Below are 19,580 nucleotides of genomic sequence, written 5' to 3'. Positions count from 1 at the left end.
AATGCCATTCATCTTTTTTGTATGATTTTTTTTAATTATTCATCATTTACGTTCTATTCTTTTTTATAAAACTTTTTATTAAAGATAATTTGGAAATAACATACAGTAAAGGAGTGTGGCAAAATCACTCATGAAAAGAACTCTCCATTAATTTTTTTTTTTTTGGTCTTGAACTCTCCATTAAGTTGTTTTTGTCTTTTTTTTTTCAATTGTTTTTGGATATTCTTTTGTTTAATTTATTTATTTTGGGCATATGACATTCATTTATTTGTTTATTTTTCAACTTTGGGCGCAGCACTAATAAACCAAGATTCTTTTGGGCCTAAGGCCTGTTTCAATACCAAACAAAACTGAGTTTTTTGGGCCTTTGTAATGTTAATTAAAATAATAAAGAAACTTGAAAAAGAAAGGGATGACATTTGTGGCAATATGGCATTATGGCAATGGTTGGCTTCTTATGATAGAGTCTCATTATCCATCATTGAAAAAATAAAACTAAAAAGTACCATAGAGCTATTTTATAGCCATATAGGCATGTCCTTTTGACAGATCTTCACAATCCAGTTTGAAATTCATTTTACAACTACTACTGAAAATAAATATTTCATTCCAGTAAACAACACTAGTTATTATTGAATTTGTCCAAACATATCTTGTTCAAATAAATTCTCATTAGAAATATTATCTCCATCTCCTTTCACTATCTGATACCAAAATTCCCCTAAAGGTAATATTGCTTCCCACAATGTCATATGTATCCTTCCACTATCAGTTTATTTACTACAAAAAGATAGTAAGTAATTCCTGAATTACACATAATTTTGGAGAAAAATGAGAGATAATGTACCCTTTTGGCTCTACCAAAATTTTTGCAAGAGAAAAAGAGAAGCCTCACAGATTTGAGGAGTCCCAACTGGCATAAACAGCAGCAATCAATTTCTCATGCAATGTGATCCCGGAGCACGCGATTATGCCTCGGTCGAGGCATTCTAAGTACATTCCCTTCGAGAAGTCTAAAGGGCGTCCCCCGGCATCCGTTACCACACCACCGGCCTCTTCCACAATCACAACACCAGCAGCATGATCCCATATCTTCTCCTTGTACCCGGATCTTGCGAACTTCATGAATATCTCGGCATCTCCCCGTGCTATTGCTGCATATTTTACCATGCTGTGGACACGCAACGGCTGTTTTCTGCACCAGGTTTTGAAAGAAGAAAATGAGACATTCCTAAATATATACATCCTAGCATTTCTTCCATTACTTCAATTAGTACGGAGAATTTCGTAACTAAAGAAACACTTCCAAATCCAACAGTATTTTTTCTACATTAAACAACAAGTACAAGTGTAAAGGGACTACACATATATAATCACTAACAAGAATACAGACTAAATAACAACAATTTAACGAAATGACTAACTCAATATATACACTAAACTACTCTAATCATTAACTTACATATCAAATTGTTTGTGAACTCTTTACCCTGAATTCTGATCTAACTATCAAGAATTAAAAACTTTTCCGGCTCAAATAATTAATCTTCTTTCTAATAATATTCTACAATAGTTGATAACTAATTAATCCTAACATTTTCCTCTTTTAATGGCTTCTAACCTGCCTAATTTCAAAACCTTTAAACACCATCCCTATGTGCTAATGGATTCTCCATTAGTGCTTAAAAGGAGATATTTCCGGTCAATAAGAGTCATTGAAATAGGCTAAAGTGTTGGATATTTGATAGAAATAGACATAGTAGAAAAGTTTGTACCTAAGTCCCACACTGTGAGCAAGTCCAGCGGTGAAGGAATGGTTTGAGTTGGCCCTTTCCACTGGTTCACAAAGAGTTGCCAATGCCGGATCATCAACGGATGAAACGCGAATAAGTTGAGCATAATTTGGCCATTCTAGTACCTTATCTCTGGAAATTAATGGTTGCAACCATGCCTCACCACTGCCTTTCCTTGCATACAAGATACAACCTTTTTCGGATGTGTCACAAACCAGTGAAGATGATTCTGACATGGTTTCATGATGATGCTGGTAATTATAATTGAGCGATTCTGCCTTCAGCGGATAATTAGGACACCCAAGAACCCCAAGAAGAGCATTTCCATCTTCAATTAAGGCCAGAGCAACGGCATACTGATCCCCGCGTACAAATCCTAATGTGCCATCAACAGGGTCAAGTATCCAATGTCTTCCTCTAAGTCCTCCAGTTGAGTTGCAGCGCCTAATGGCCTCAAGAACTTCTGAATTCCCAAGAGTTGACTCTGGACTTTGAAGACCGTAGTTGGATGCTAAGGCCAAGGACTCGTTGACAGTGTTCACGACAGCTGCCAGCAGATTTGCTGAATCATCCTTCGATATAGTTTGTATATCTTCTTCGGCGACAATGGAAACATTTTCAACTCCAAAAGTTGATGAAAGTAACCAACTGACTGTTGCTTGTACACTAAAATCTTCTCATGCAGGGATATCAAATGAAATACACAGTTAGTTAAATTTGATCAATATTTGCACCAAAAACAAAATAAAATTTGGCCATTCACACAATAACCCTTTTAGAAGTTCACAACTCGCAACAACTGATTGGTTCAGTTGACACTCAAGGCATATATATACAAAATAAAAATGCGAAACCCCCTGGACATTGATCAAGCTGATTTCATATTTGATGAGCTAAGAAGAAACAAAGTATTGAGATTTCAAATTTTCCTGCACTGTAAAAATATGATTTCCATCTAGAAAATGAGCATTACAAAAGAAACAAACTCTACCAGAAAAAGGACATATCACCATTTCAAGTGAGTAACAAAGTCATATCCCCTGTCATAGACTCATACCTTGTTCTAGAGCAGAGATTCAACCACTAACTTTGAAATATACACATGTATGTAAATTTACAAAATGCGACTTTGGCTACTTCAAAGTACAGAGATGATTTACCATACAGTGATTCTAGTGTTTACAACTTACAAAATACTAAACAGCTGAGTTTCTCATCAATGATTGAGATTGAACCAAAATTGCCACTGCACTTTATTTACTATTCTAACAGAGTCAAAGTTTCATTCTTGCGACACAAATTGTGAAACCACACACATAGCGTTGATAACATAAACAATGTCATACAACCTCTAAACCGTTGATATTATACCAAGATTTGCAAATCCTATATTAAATTTGGAGCTGCATTATCTACTTTAACATTTCGAAAATCCCATCTAGCAATTACAAAATTCACAAAAGGGGGATTGTAATCTCCATTGAAATACCTGCAACAGTTACAGGGGAATCATCATCCTTGGAGAGAACGTGGTCACTGTCGTTAGAAAAGAGTTTCTCTTGCACCCTCCTGCATAGGGCGCATGCCACGTGGACCACTCTGACGGCCACCTCCAATTCCTTGGCGTAGCGGTCATTCTCCATTGAAAGCCGCAAACTTTTGAGAAACCCACCTTCAGAATCAGGTGAAACTCATTGGGAACGAAGTTTCCGAGCAAATGAGAAGGAAGGAAGTGAAAACAAGAAAATGGGGTTCGTGAAACATAATAAAGAGAGCAATGTTATGTCATGCAATTCAAGAAGTGAAGAATTGTTCGTGAGAAGCGTGAGTGAAGAGGAAAAGAATCAGAGATGAATGGATTCAATGGCGGAAGAGAAGAGAAGGAAAGGAACATCGGCATTGGTCTCCAATTCCATCACGGTCCTCCACTTTTTCTCCCATTCTTGGCGATGAGAGCTCCTCCACTGCCACATGAATCTGCCACGTCATTTTCACAATTTCACTTTTTTATTTATTTTATCTCTTTGCCAATTTTTTTAAACAAAAGTCTAGACGGGTTTGGCAACAACAGGATAATTTTTTTTTAGAAATTAAATTAATAAACGAGTTTAGTATATAAATACAGATATATAACTTTTAATTTGTTAAATTAAAACTAATGTGTTAATTATATAAATAATAATTTTTAAATATATAAATACGGATATAATTATTTGATCAATAAAAAATGATAACATGATACTTATGAATATATGATGGTTGAATTTAATATTTATTGTTTACTTTTAATAATCTATTTTTAAAAAATATTAATCCAAATTTGATTATTTATAATCAATATCACACTCTGTTTTATTAATATTTTTAGCTCTTCTGAATCAATATAATAATTTTTGTGACTAATACTACACCAATTTTTTATTATAAAATAAAAAAAACATTATTTTCCTAAAAAATTATCTCAACTTTAAATTTCGGAATACGTTTATTTTATTTTTTTGGAATTGAGGCAAATATTTTGTACCCCGACAAACTTTATTATAAAATTTGCCATATTTTCTGGTGAATTTGTAAAATATATAGAGTTCGTCATACCGAATAAACTTGATATTAAGTCCCCAAGTATAACAGAGCATAAAGGACCATTTGGGATTTTAAATTTTTATTTCACCTTTACCTTTCTCACTTTATTCACTCTCATCCTCTCTTCTGTGGTTAAAGTTATTTCTTTGAGCATTGTTAAAATTTTTGGTCTTTCCAGTTGATTCAAGTAATTATGTTGTTCTATTTTCTTTTTTTAATCGCTTTGTAGTTATGTTTTTCACATTTCACATTTCCGTTTCACATGTTAAATTTTTTTCGCTCTCTTCGTTGAAGTTATTGATTTTTTGAGTTTGTCAGCTTCAGATAATTTTGTTGTTATATATATCTTTTCTGTTTGATTTGTTGTTGTTTATTATTTGAATATGTTTGTTTATCAAGTTAGATTAAGTTATTAGTTATGTTAATTAGTTTGATAAGTCGACGATACACTTATTTTACATGATTATGTATGTGCTGTTAGTTTAAAATATGTAAAATGATGATGTGGTTATGAATAGATGTTAGGGAAGAGAAAATTTTATTTTGATTATTGTTTTGTTTAAACTAATTAGAATTAGTTTAGGTAATTTTGTTATACTGTTTTTCGTTTATTTTATTATTATCAAATATAGTCCGTAATATAATATAGTTAATCTTAAATTAAGTTATTTTATCTAAATTATGGTTTAGATTCATTTGATCTTTTTTGTTAGATTTACTTTGAATGTAGGTGATAAAAACTTAGTTAATTTGAAATAATTTAGTTAATTTAGGTAATTTAGTCAATGTGAAATAATTTAGGTAATTTGGTAAATTTAGTTTATTCATTTAATTTTAAATGAAGTTATTCTAATTTGTTTTGTTAAAGTTTTGTCATGGAGTCAGAATTGTTGGGCTACGACAATACCCTGTATAGATTGGATCATGTCGACCACATTGCATGCAGACATGACCGAATGGTACACTTTGTAACTCATGTCGTTTATATATTTGAAATTTGAGTTTGTGTTGTAACTTGTTGATTCTTTTTTGTTTTACTGATTTATTTTATTTGATAGGTGCCTCAGGTCTTACGTACCAAGAGGAATTTGTTGGGACATCCGTCCGAGTAGATTAGGCCACATCTCAGACGAGCAGAATTCGAGCATGGTGCTTACATGGTGGAGTGGGAGCATGACTGGCCGTTGGTCTCAACTCTGATGGAGAGATGGCGACTCGAGTCCCATACGTTTCACTTGCCATGTGGGGAGATTACCATCACACTGCATGATGTGGCGTACCAACTGGGACTCGTCATTGATTAAGATCTAGTCAGTGGATGCATGGGTGGGGTGGGAGTAGTTCTATCAAGGACGGCCCAATGAGGAGTTGTGTCAGCAATTATTGGAAGCCGTTCTAGACCTCGATGACAGATAGCCACAGACAAATTGGATTGTCAAGCTAAGCTGGTTTCTAGACACTGTGCACGGAGAGTTAGAGGAGCACCTGACTATGGAGCGCCTACTACGTTGTACTAGGGTTTATATCATGCAGCTGATTGAAGGCATGCTGTTTCCGAATACCTCTGACTCTAGGGTGCACATTAGATGGTTGCTTCTTTTGGAGGACTTGGATCGGTGTGGCAGGTTATCATGGGCTTAGCAGTGTTGGCCTGACTTTATCGCTAGATGTGCCGGGCCACGTATTACCGGCAGCAAAAAATCTGGGTGGATGCGGCAATTTATTACTTTCATGGACATACCACTGTTGAGGCCGGAGGGATATGTCATGCGCCGTTTTCCTTTTTTGAGAGGTATAAGTTTATTGTAGCATCTTTATCGTAAGTTACTTACATAGTTTTGTGGTGTCTTAACTATCGTGAGATTATAGGTGGGCAGGGTTACGGCCAGATAATGACATGGGCAAGAATAGGCTTTGTACTTATAGACGTCTCCTCAATGGACTAGGGGTCCTTAATGTAACTGATAATCGTAGTCATTATGAATTATGTAATTATTATATTCATGTGTTAATTAAATTTCAAACTTCTTTATCATAATTGTTTGTGTTTGTGAACAGGTTGACTGGACGCCATATGCTAACCCTGAGATCCAGCCTATCATTCCACCAGGGATCGCTGAGGCTGAAGCCTCTACTGTAGTTGTATGCCTTCTGCTGTGCTTTGCCATAGTTCAGTGGCATCAGGTGTGTCAATTTGGTGGTCTCCAGCACATACCGACCAGACTGTTGAACATTGATGTGATGCATGCCCATGATGGGAAGTTTGGCCAAAGCAAGTGGTATCCTGAATTCCTGGGAGGATGACATGAGTTGTGGGATGTTTGCAGAGACCACATGACCTGGTATTTTTTATGGGAGCACATAGAGCTTGTTGGTCTGAGCGACCAACGTTTACGGGCGGGTTAGTGCTAGATGACCTCCCGATTAACCACCCAGCAGGCCTCCACCAGCCAGAGGATGGTCGGCTTCCACAGGTGTGGCCTCAGGATAGGAGAAGGAGAGGGAGAGGGAGAGATAGGGGGAGAGGTAGACGAGGTAGAGGGAGAGGGAGGCGGGATGTTGTAGACGTCGGCCGCAATAGAGATTTTATGAGTCCACCTCCTGTTAGAAACGGTGTACAGATGCCCAAGGATGGCAGGCAAGTGGTTGGGGTGCTGTTAGGGACCGTCCTTGGAAACTTTTTTAGTCTTGGACCTCCAAAGACTTCACTTCTATCAAAGGCCGGATCCAGTCATCAAGGGCAGGTGGATGGGGCAGGGACCATCGGGCATACTGATTTGGAGTTTGAATTGCAGTTCATTCTGTCCGATTTTTGGGCCATTGGGCATCGCCGACTGTATCAGCGCAATTTGTGTGTCACCGTAGAAGTTCATCTCTTCCTCCTCCTCATCCTTATCAGGAATTTCTGTCGGTTCAGTATCAACATCTTTACCATCATCGGGATTGACTTGATAGGGATCCGTCATCGGGTCCCTAATCGCGGAACTCTTATGACTTCCAACATCAGGTTGCATCATGCCATCATTAGAATGTTCAGTATTTGATCCCTTCTGACTACCTTCAGGTGGCATATTTAGGTCAACCATCGTCTTTCTAATATTTTTTCTAATTGCGCCACTTAAAGGGTTATTATCAACAGTATCTGCAGATGATCCTTGCCCACCTAACTTAACTAGGTAAACAAATAATTCCAACAGATAGACATTTGTCCAATGGTTATGTCACACCCTTATAAGTCGTATGTTCTCATCATCATGTAGCTGATACCTATATAAAAAAACACAAAATATTTTCAATACCTCGACTATATTACCAAAAATAAAAAAAAGAAGAATCACAACATCGACAAATACCTTTGTAAAACAAAACATTATCTACTTCGGTCGAATATTGGTAGTAAATTTTCTTCACTCTTTACGTGTGTTGTTGTCCAATGGAGTGTAATATTAAATTCTTCAACGCTGTTGAACTGTTGATTTTGACTGTCATATATGTAATCACTGGTTGAGCGTACCTAAATATGATAGAATTTTTTTCATTATACAATATTTCACTATCATAATGAATGGATAACAACAGAATTTCAAACATTGTGAAGAGTTAATCAAGATGAGAAATATCAAAGAGAAGAATGAGCAACTTATATTGAGATTGTCTGGGTATTTATGGAGGGAGTAACTTGAAGCTTATCAAGGGTACAACAAACTTTATATATTTTATAGAATTCGTTGAGGGATGCGGACTGCGGCGAACCATAGTATCCCGGCGAACCATAATATCCCGGTGAATTTGACTCAAATTTCCAAAAAAAATATATTCCAAAATTTAAAGTTAGGATAATTTTTTTGGAGAAATTATATTTTTTATGTTACAGTAAAAAAAATTTACTAATTTTATCTTTATATCTATTTATATAGTTTTTTCCCGTAAAAGAAAGGTATAAATATCATTCTTCTCTAATTGCACCCATTTACTCTAAAATGTCTCGTCTAAACATCAATTATTAGTACAACTTTTTAAAAATGGGTTGCGGCAATAGACTTTTTAATTAAATAAACGAATATATTGTGACAAAATACATTGCAATGTTTCAAAAGTTAAGATGTTTTAGATAGCGAACACTCATATGCAGTTATTTTTATACGAAATTAATATTTAAAAATTATTAGATAATAATTTAGATTCAGTTTGGATAAATAATTTAATTAAGCTTTTTTCTAAAAAATAGTTTAAATAATAAATACCTATATTAAAAGTAGTTTATAAATAAGTTAATTTTGTATTTAGTTTTTTAGTCTTAAAAGTACTTATTTTTAAAAAAGAATGATAAATTTTTTTTATTAAAAGAAAAATATTTTTTTTAAATTTTTCCATAAGTATTTAAATAGCTTTTTAAAAAATTATAATTTGATTTTGAAATTTACACAAAATATTAATACTATAATTTTTTATAAGTTAAAAATAAAAAAATACTTTTAAATTTATCTAAACATACTCTTAATCAAATATATCAAATCATTTAACGATTTCATATAAAACAACAACACGTGAGTTTATATCATTCTAGATATGTTGCAAATTGCCAATAACTTGCAATGACGTCTGTAAGAAGTTTGTCATGAATTAGCTACACAATATTTGCAAGCTAATTTGTATGGTCTCCCACATTATTAAAGTCTCAAATCATGTTTATAAATAAGAGATATATTATATTCCTTATAAAGAGTGAATTATTACACTGAGTATAAATAAGAGATACATTATTAAGACAGTTTTAGATATTTATTTCTAGAAGTTTAGTTTTTAGAATTAAGTTAGTTGTCAAGATAAATCAATGATCCAAGATAATAAGTTCATCAGTTTATTACACTGAGTGAAGTTAAAATCCACCAAAATTGTTTAAAGAAAATGAAAATGAGACTCCTTAATTTTCCACACATATCAACACAATTTTAAATAATGGAAATGAACATATTTCACAGATAATATCTTTTTCCTTTTATTTATAACATTACAATAGTTGTTCAATGTGTACTATTCAAATCTTGCATGGCATAATTTAATGGGGGCATTTCATCAGCTATTTTAGTCTTCGACTTGCAACAAAATCTCAGACATGCTGTTCTCCAAATGCAGCACTCACAATGTACTGTAAAATAACAGATTTATTAGTTTCACCTTATATTGCTATTAGTGGTATTTGGATGTACATTAGTAAGAATAATAAATAAAAAAACTAGGTAATATGTTAGAAACTTACCGTCGATATTATTATTATTATCACGAGATTCACCATATTGGACGGCAAGATTTTTTGTTAATGTAGGCCTAGGAACCTTCACAAATATATTATTTGCATTTGTCGAAATAGCTAAGAATGCTATGCTTATGAAGAGGTATGGAAGAGAACAAACACCAAAGCTTCCTTTCTAACCATCTTTTCAATCCAATACAATTTTTCTTCAAGCCAACCTTTCGTATTTATAATGCTGGTCGTCTCATTTTTCAAATAAAAAAATGCTATGAGTGTTAAAAAAACCAATTAAAAAATCAACTAGTATGTATTTATATATAAATATATGCGTTATTTAATTTATGTTTAATGTATATTTTATATTTTAATATATATTTTATATTAATAATTAATTTTAATTTATAGTTGATTTTTTATGTATATCTAGCATGCATGCTTGTTTCATTAATACAATTTAATAATTTGTGGTGATTTAAATATTTTATAAAATAATAATATGAAATGCTTTAATGACATATTCGTACACTTTAAATATAGAGATAATTTTTCTTTTTCATATTAATATTTTATGAGAAATATAATTTATAAGGGACGACAATCCAATTCAACAATTATAGAACACAGAATTCAAACAATCATTTAGCACATCCACAATTATAGGAAACACAAAAATAAATATGTACAAATAAGTATGATGCATGTCTATTCCTATCGCATGCTATGAGCTCATGTGTCGGTTGCCTATCCACTCCAGACATTACCCGGGCACAAGTCCCAGATATTTCAGATGCATACAATGTGCATATAAGTTTTATGGCCAAGTCGCATACAGTGTAACTTTTAAATATATTTCAACATGCTTACATCTGAAAAATAGTTTTCAGTGTGTGGACGTCCCCACTATACGTTTGGCATTAAGGCCCAAACAATGTCGCATCTGTTCTCCTGTGGCAAACAGTCTTTTAAAACTTTTTCTTTATCTTTGCTCTCTGCTCTCCTGTGGCAGAGATCCCTTTAGTTAATACATTCTTTTCTTTTTCGCTCTTTGCTCTCCTATAGTAGAGATTCTTTAGATTCTTTTAATATTTTCTCTGTGCTATCCTATGGTAGAGGTTCTTTAATATTCTTCTTTCCTTTTTCTTTCTTTCCTATCATTCCACAATAGAAATTGTCTTCGCATTATTGCATCGCCTTTAATTTTCCTAAGTGTCTTATGGAAGAGTATAAAAAATTTTAATTTAGATTTGTCTTTCCAAAACTTTTAGAAATGTTCTCTGCTTACCCTTTTAGTATATCATAAATAAAATATATTTTTTAAATAAAATACTAATATATAATATATTTTTAAAATACATTGATAATAATCTTAATAAATTAATAACAATAATAATGATTTTTTTTATTATTCAAAACTTATTAATTTAAACTTTAAATAATTTTATTACTCAAAACTTATTAACTTAAGCTTTATTCTTAATCTTTTATAAATTATTCTATATCTTTGAGCTTTCTAAAATATTTGTATTATTACTTCAACATATTTTATAATTTATTAAAATATTCTTACATATAATATATTTACCAAAATAACCTTGCATCTTTTATAAAATACTCATTTTACTCCTGAACTTCTTAATTATTACCCAAAATATCCCAAAATGTATATAATTAAAAAACTAACTTCAATTTTTTATTAAATTACTATTTCAATCTCAAATATAAATTTTCTTTCCATGATTATAACTTTACGAAAGGACCGAATCCCATTCCCAAAATTCTTCAAGTTGTCTGCTTGATTTTTAAGTCCGTGTTTGAGCTTTACAGTTACCGACTTTTCATAACTTTTAATTTAATCTCTCAGCTATCATAACTCATCAATATTTTTTAGTATTTTTACATAAACCAACCCCAAAAATTACTCAAAACAGTTCGGTTCTGGGCTGAATCCACTAAGGTCAAACTATAATCTCAAAAATAACAATAATTCAACCAAATTCAACATAAAACTCAATCAAACTCAACAACAATCAATCAAACCAACATTCATACATTAAGAATACATTTAATTCACATTAAAATTACCAAACACTACCTCCGTACGAAATCAAAATTACAGAAATTCTGAAAAAGCTTTTTGATCAAATTGCTAAAGAAAAAAACGTCAGAAATCATCTGTGCCTTTTAGAATTCTAATTGGCCGAATTCAAAAAAAAGAGGAATTATGTCACTATCAATTTCTACTGGATAAAAATAACTCCAACGTATAGAAAAAAAAGATACGAACACTTTTATTAAATTAGATTTTTTTATCAAGAGTTACAGATCTCAAAAAATCAAACTCAAAAACTCGAAGGTGTCATGGTTTCTCTCATTCTCTCTCACGGCCATCTTCTTCTTTTTTTTTTTATTTCCTCTTGGTTCGGTTTCAAAGACCGAACGAAGGGTAATGATGATGATTAATATGATAAGAAATATGAAGGTGTCATGGTATTACATATATGTATATATATATATACATGCCACGTTTGCTTTCTTTCTTTACTATTTGGTTAATGGCCTTGGCCCAACTTCTTCCTTCCTTTCTTTCTTTTTTTTTTAACTTTAATAATAATAATAATAATAATAATAAATTTTTTTAAATATCTCATTATAATAAAAATTATTAAAAAAATCCTAATGAATTTTAAACTCAGTATCATAAAATTTAATTTTAATTACTTTTAAAAAAATATTTTTTTTAAATAAAATAATAAATCATGAATAACTCATTATTTATTTTTTTAAAATTCGGGTTGTTACATTATGCGTCTCTGTGTGGGTTGTCGAGACGCGCAGCTGCCATCGTGCTTCTCTCACTGGCGTCCAAGTTTCCCATCTCCTTGACATGAGATAGACTAATCAACAAAATACTTGTATTTGCTTATTTATGTCTATAGAAAAGACTTGAGGAGATTGAAGTACAGGATGAGTCTTCTAGAGTGTTGTCTCAAAATGATTCCATTGCTCAAATTTTCGAAAAAGAAAAACTGAGTAGAGTGCGTGGTGTGGGTTTCAGACCGACTCCTAGTCAACTCTTCTATTTGAATTCGCATCCGTCGAGCAATGGAGTCTAAGTAGAGGAAACCTAGAGGAAGCTGAATGAACTACGGGCAGAGTTGAAAGCCGAGAAGTTTAAAAGGAAGGTGATGAAGGATGAAGCAACAACAAAGAAGAAAAAGAGGAAGGCGATGGAAAGTGTTTTGATTTATCTATTTCAACGACAGGGTGAGGAGTTACCACCAGACATCGCTGCAGAGATAAGTTCAGTGGAATGATAGAGTGAAAAATAGTATTTTAGGATTGGAGATATTTTGGATTGAAGCAAACATTTTTTGAATTATTAGACTATGCAACTCTTTGCAAGAGATTTGTTTTTTTGATATTTTCATAAATATATTTTGTTTTGCAAATATTTTTTATTTTTACCACAAGTTTAAATTCTAAGGTTGAAAATAATAATTTTTAAAATAATTAAAAATCCAAAAAACAAGAAAAAAATAATTCTATAATATTTTAAAAAATTACGCAATTTTTAAAGGAAAACCTAAAATTTACATTTTTTTAAAATTTTTCTTAATTTTGCGATAGTTTTAAACCGGCGAAAAGTGTCTCAAATTTTGAGAAGTCTGTCCGGGATTGCGGCGTTTGTACAGACTGTCGGTAACTTTGCTCGAAACCCAAGTCCATATTGCGGCGGTTTTAAGATCGCTGCAAAATTGGCGCGTGAAAAAATTGAAGTACATAGCGGCGATTTTAAAACCGCCGGTAAACATGCCAAAAATTATAGCACTAGCATTTTGTGGCGGTTTTTTAATTGATTGTCGCGAAATATGAATTTAGCGGCAGTTATACCAACGGTTGCTAAAAACCACCGCCATACCTAATCCCCGTGCCTATAACTAAGATGGTCTAGTGAACTGACGGCCTTTATTTTGCTAAACTGCCGCTAATCATAAAAAACTGCCGGTAAATAACATCTCTCTTATAATATAGTATTTGAAAATAAAAGAGCAAAAAGGTCAAAAATAAAAAAGATAACTTATCCAAATAGAAATTAAGAATTAAATATGTCATATAAGCAACAATAGCTAATAATGCAACATATAAAACATATGGAGATTTATAGCGAAAGAATTCCATCATCACAAACACCAATACAAAAAGGAGACATTTTGTGGTGGTTTGCTACTTTATTCGCCATCTTATTCAACTAACCTTCTGCTCGTGATAAATGTTACAAACCGCTCCATCTCCATTCCAATTTCATACAAGTTGTGTGCTTCATGGATTTTCTTTTTTTTTTTCTTTTTCTTTTCAGTTGTTGTATTAAGGATAATTTTTTACTATATACTCTTTAAATAAAATAAAAAAACATAAAAAATATATATTGAAGGATAAGAAACGACACTTGATAAATAATTGAGAAAAAAATTAACAGAATTTTTTTTTCATGACGATGATTTAAAACAAAGTAAGAAATTGAAAATCTAAACAAAGGAGTCTATTTTTTTACAATTTAAGTAAAATATATTAGATAGTTGTAGTCATTTTATATATTTACCGTATGCGAACTATGCATTCATGTAAGTGAGCATTATTTCCCATATTTGTAAGTTTTATTTATATAAGTAATATGTGAGGACTTAATGATTCATAACTCCTTTATTTTGAAACATATTCTTTCAATAAAATAATCTAAAAGCTTTCACAACTAATATTAATTATACATTTCTCTAATATTTTGCTCTACTTACTAATAACTGTTACGGTGAGTAACCGGAGATTAATGGGTTGGACAAGTTTGGCTGGCCCAATCGTCTCAACAATGAAACGTCCAAGTGAGTTGGTGATCCAAGGCTCCCGTCCGACTTGTGTAAGGGAGAATGAGGGGTGGTACCTGCAAAGACACTCCGATGCCAAAGTCAGCAAAGGGGTAAAACAGGTCTAGAGAGTATTGGACTTCTTTGATACCTGAGAGGTGTCAATGTATTTATTGGTGTGAACCCATAACCACCGCTGAAGTAGTTCCACCTTTTAAGGTGGATAACCGTTCCTTTATCTTAGGGAGGTTGAGATATGGCTCCTGGAAGTGGGTAGAGAGATTTTAGGGGCAGTTACTCATTTGAATGAGTGATTATCTGCCAGTTAATCTTCGTCCCCGACTTCTTTAGGGTTAATCGTGATAAGAACCGACTTCGTGGGGAGGAGGTCGGTACAAGGCGAAGCTCAACCCTTTTGGGTTGGGCCTTTTGTTGAGACCTGGCCTTATCGTTGGGCCAGGGTATGAATAGTGCCCCTACTCGAGCCCAATTTCTTTTAAGATTTGGGTTCGAGTATTCTACTCGGGGTCGTAACCGACTTGTGAGGGAACCGACGTTATTTGTTTGCAACCGACGTGAATTTTCGTGACTTTTGATTTTCACAGTTACGTCTAATCAAACGTCGCGTCCGTTAGGGGTGTGCGTAGGTATTAATTACCTTGGTAACGGTGCATTCATTAATGACCGCTTCCATTTTTACCATTATGCCCCTAACGTGCTTATAAGTGCTTCCCTCTTCTTTCGTTGTTGCGTTTCTTCGATTTTTCAAACTTTTCCCTTTCATCTGTTCGTGGAACACTTTCGTATCTGTTCGTGGGATACTTTCGTTGAAGGCTTTCATCTTCCTCTACTCCATTTTAGGCAAAGGTTGGTTCTTTCTTCCCTTTTATTAAGTGCTTCTGTTTGCATGCCTTTTATTTTCTTTAGAGAGGGAGAAGATGACATCGTAGGTTTCTGTTAGATTTCATGCCCCCTTAGGAACTATTGTTTTTTATTCTTTTTTTCTTTTCCCTTTGTAGGTTTTCATCGTACCTTAGGGAAAAATGTCTTCTGTAGAAGTTCTTGCTCAGTGGGTTGATGTTACGATCTTGGGGGAGGAACCCTTGGTCGATGCCGAGTTCATCACCAACCTTCGCACTCATCACCATATTTGTACTTCTGAGGAGGATGAGCCGAAGTATGAATTGGTGGTCCCGGGTCTGGAAGACCGGGTTTGTTTTGGGAGGGATACTGAGGAGGTCCCTCATTTTTTCTACATGTATGAAAGCATGATTACCCGTTTGGGTGTTTTTCTTCCATTTTCTGATTTTGAAATAGCTGTTTTACGTCACTGCCGAGTTGCTCCTATCCAACTTCACCCCAATTCTTGGGGTTTTCTGAAAATTTACCAGTTTATCAGCGACGCCTTAGATTTTCCGACCTCTTTGAGGATTTTCTTCTATCTTTTCCACATGACCAAGCCCTTCAGTGGGCTAAATAACAAGCAGCAATGAGTGTCTTTCCGATCCATACAAGGTCGGAGAGTTTTCACCCTTTTTGATGAATCCTTCCATGACTTTAAAAATTATTTTTTCAAAGTTCAAGGTGTAGAGGGTCACCACCCCTTTTTCCTGGATGAAAATTATGTTCCTCGCTTTCCTCTGTATTGGTTGGAGGCCTCCCCCTGCGAGAAATATGGTTTGGATGACTTGGATGAGGTAGAGGCAGCCACTGTGGGGTTCCTCCGAGAAGTGTGGGGGAGGGCCCCATATCTGGATACCAAAAAATTTCTCCAGGGGTCGCTGGCCTTTGTCCAGGCACAATTAGGTAGCCTTTGTCTTTATGCTTTGTTTCCGACTTGTATCTTGTTTTTCTGACTTGTCTGGCTAATAATTGCTTTTTATAGAGATGGCAAAGAAGAATTCCAGTGAATCTTACCAGAGAGTCCAGGAGGCCAGGGCAAGATCTCGCGCCAGGGCCGGCGGTGCCAGGGTAACTAGCTCCTCTCTTCCTCCTCTTCCTCTTTGTTCTCAAAATTTGGGGACCCCTTCTCGACCTATTGTTATTTCCTCCTCGGCTTCTTCTCAGCCGCCCCCTCCTCCCCGACCTTCTCCTAAGCCAGAGAAGAAGAAGCGTAAGACTTTAGAGTCTTCTTCTTCTTTTGAAGGTGAGGCTAAGGTGGATGCTCCTGCATTTATCCGAAAACACATCTACCCCCATACCCGTATAGGTATGGATGATGTTTCTGTCCGGAACCACCTCACTATTCTGGCTCAGGAGAGTGTCAGGGTGGCGGCGGTGTGCACCAAGTTTCTTGATATTTTTGAGAAGACTCCTCTTAGCTCTCTAGGTTCAACCTCGAGGGTTGAAGAGTTGGAGAAAAGGCTTCTCATGTATCAGAAACATGAGAAGGAGTTGAAGGAGGAGGTCGCTAAATTGAGGGAGGAAAGGGATAATCTTCGGGAGAAGGGGAGCAAGTTACAAGCCCAATGCAATATGGAGGAGGGCTTGAGGAAGAAGGCGCAGGAGAGTTATTCGAGCTTGTTCAAGGATCTCGTGGAGGTGAGGAAGGACTTGTTGAATTCTCGGACTGCTTACGCCGAGTTGGAGGACTCTATTGCTGAGGGAGCCAATGAAGCTTGGAGGATTTTTAAGGAGCAGGTCGGAGTCCTTGCTCCTGATTTGGATCTCTCTCCTTTGGACCCTGACAAAATTGTCATTGATGGGGCCATTGTGTCTCCTCCCCGACCTGTATCTGTGTCCGAGTTGAAGACTCGGGGTCAGAGAATCATAGAGTCTCCTCCCCGTCCAGACAATGCTCCGAGTTCTTCCGAGACTCCTGAGACTTCTCTTCCAACTCCTGTGGGTGCCTCTCTCCCTGGTCCTGATGGCGCTCCGACTACTCTTCCTGATTCTGGTGGTGATCCGACTACTCCCGGTGGAAATGCTTAAAAAATTTGTTGGCTATATGGGGGCCCAGCCTGTGGGTCCCCTCTTTTTTAAACTCTTTTTTATATCTGTGGTAGTAATGGTACACTGACATTTCTCTTGGCCTTTTAAGGCCGTAAACAAAAAATATTTAAAAAATGCTTTTTTGGATAAGGGTTTAAGTTACCTTTTGTGTGCATGCTTTTCTGTTTTTTGATATTTTAGAAAATTTCTTTGACTTTTTTCTTGAAAAACCTTTTCTTTGGCTTGTCTGTCTTTATGAGCTTTTTTGCTTCAAGGACTTAGGACAGTCTTTTGGCCTTAGGTTTTTTTTATCTCTCTTTCTTCACTATTCCTTTATACTCAACTTTGTGGTTTATTGAACTTTTATGTCTTAGGTTATTTTTGCGATGCGTTTTTTCTTCTACTCGATTTTTCACTTTGACTTATGGGTCGAAGTGTTTTTCGAGCTTCTCTACTCGGGTTTTTATTTCGACTTATGAGGCGGAGTGTTTTCGAGTTTCGTACGATCAACTTTTATAACCTCTTTATACCGACTAGTACCTCATCGTTTCATCTTGACCACCATCTAGGTCGATTCATGGGATTTTCACGTTTTGTCGAGCTTAAGTCAGTGCGTTTCGTAAAAAGAAAATAAATGAGAAGGAATTTTTATAAGAGATATTTGAAAAAGATCTTTATTTATTTGGAAAGGTACTTTTACTGCTACTAAGGGCTTTTAGCAACTTATTCCCCTTAGGCTCTACTATGATGCCCGTTAAAAATCCTTCTTCAGAAAAAACCCTTTGTTTTTTGGGAAAAAATCGTGAAGTAGGGAAAAGAGTACATCAGGGAGTAGAGTTTGCTTTTAACTATAGTACATTTTCATGTTGCAAGCATGCCACGACCTTGGTAACTCGGTGCCGTTTAGGTCGGTCACCTTATAATAACCTTTTCCTAAGACCTCACTAACTTTGTATGGTCCCTTCCAATTAGCAGCGAGTTTTCCTTCCCCCGATTTATTGACTCCAATGTCGTTTCTGATCAAGACCAAGTCGTTTGGGGTGAAGCTTCTTCGAATGACTTTTTTGTTGTACCTGGTGGTCATCCTTTGTTTCAACGCTGCTTCTCTTATCTGGGCTTGCTCTCGGACTTCGGGGAGCAGTTCGAGCTCCTCTTTGTGCCCCTGTATGTTCCCGACCTCATCATGGAGAATCACCCTTGGACTTTGTTTGCTGATTTCTATTGGTATCATGGCTTCTACGCCGTAGACGAGTCGGAAGGGCGTTTCTCCAGTGGCAGATTGTGGCGTCGTTCGGTAAGCCCATAACACTTGTGGTAGCTCCTCAGCCCAGGCTCCTTTTGCATCTTGTAGTCTTTTCTTTAGTCCCACCAGTATGACTTTGTTAGCTACCTCGGCTTGTCCATTTGCTTGTGGATGTTCCACCGAGGTGAATTGGTGTTTAATCTTCATACTGGCCATCAAGCTTCTGAAGGTAGAGTCGGTGAACTGGGTTCCATTATCTGTGGTAATGGAATATGGTATCCCATACCTTGTGATGATATTTTTGTAGAGGAACCTCTGACTTCTCTGGGCTGTGATGGTGGCTAATGGCTCTGCTTCTATCTACTTTGTGAAGTAGTCTATTCCCACAATCAAGTATTTGACTTGTCCTGGGGCCTGGGAAAAAGGACCTAACAGATCCATCCCCCATTTTGCAAAGGGCCATGGAGAAGTTATGCTGATTAGCTCCTCGGGGAGAGCCATGTGGAAATTTGCGTGCATTTGGCATGGCCGGCACTTTTTCACAAATTCTATGGCATCTTTCTGCAAGGTCGGCCAGTAGAATCCAGCTCGGATTACTTTCTTGGCTAGTGACCTGGCTCCGAGATGGTTCCGCAGATCCCATTATGAACCTCCTCTAATACCTCAGTGGTCCTTGAGGTCGGTATGCACTTCAACAATGGTGTTGATATTCCTCTTTTATAAAGGATATTTTTCACCAGAGTGTAATGTTGTGCTTCTCTCCGGATTTTCTTAATCTCTTTTTCCTCTTTGGGGAGGATGTCGAATTTTAGGTATTCGACCAAGGGATTCATCCATCCGAGGTTTAGCCCAGTTACCTCTAGTACATCTCGTTTGTTCTCTTCTTTTACTACCGAGGGTTCTTGGAGAGTTTTCTG

The 19,580-nt window shown here is 35.4% G+C and overlaps 1 protein-coding gene across 1 annotated transcript; it reads right to left on the bottom strand.

Annotated features, from left to right (window-relative positions):
• Positions 1-602: 602 nt before the first annotated feature.
• LOC112707362 (3',5'-bisphosphate nucleotidase AHL) lies at positions 603-3,806 on the bottom strand. The gene is made up of 3 exons (XM_025759068.3): positions 3,283-3,806; positions 1,776-2,466; positions 603-1,195 (listed from the first exon to the last, which is right to left on the bottom strand). Exons 1-3 carry the CDS (start codon positions 3,434-3,436, stop codon positions 892-894), a joined length of 1,149 nt encoding a protein of 382 aa, XP_025614853.1. The 5' UTR covers positions 3,437-3,806; the 3' UTR covers positions 603-891.
• Between the last annotated feature and the right edge of the window lie 15,774 nt (positions 3,807-19,580).

Source organism: Arachis hypogaea, chromosome 8 (genome assembly GCF_003086295.3).
Source record: "Arachis hypogaea cultivar Tifrunner chromosome 8, arahy.Tifrunner.gnm2.J5K5, whole genome shotgun sequence".
Lineage (NCBI taxonomy): Eukaryota > Viridiplantae > Streptophyta > Magnoliopsida > Fabales > Fabaceae > Arachis > Arachis hypogaea.
Note: the sequence above shows the minus strand (reverse complement) of the source record. Positions and strands in the feature narration are given on the sequence as shown.

Coding starts and splice junctions, on each gene's coding strand:
- LOC112707362 (XM_025759068.3), bottom strand. CDS start 3,436: ATGGAGAATGACCGCTACGCCAAGGAATTGGAGGTGGCCGTCAGAGTG. Junction 2,467..3,282: donor TTCCCCTGTAACTGTTGCAG/GTATTTCAATGG, acceptor CTGCATGAGAAG/ATTTTAGTGTACAAGCAACA. Junction 1,196..1,775: donor GCTCACAGTGTGGGACTTAG/GTACAAACTTTT, acceptor AACCTGGTGCAG/AAAACAGCCGTTGCGTGTCC.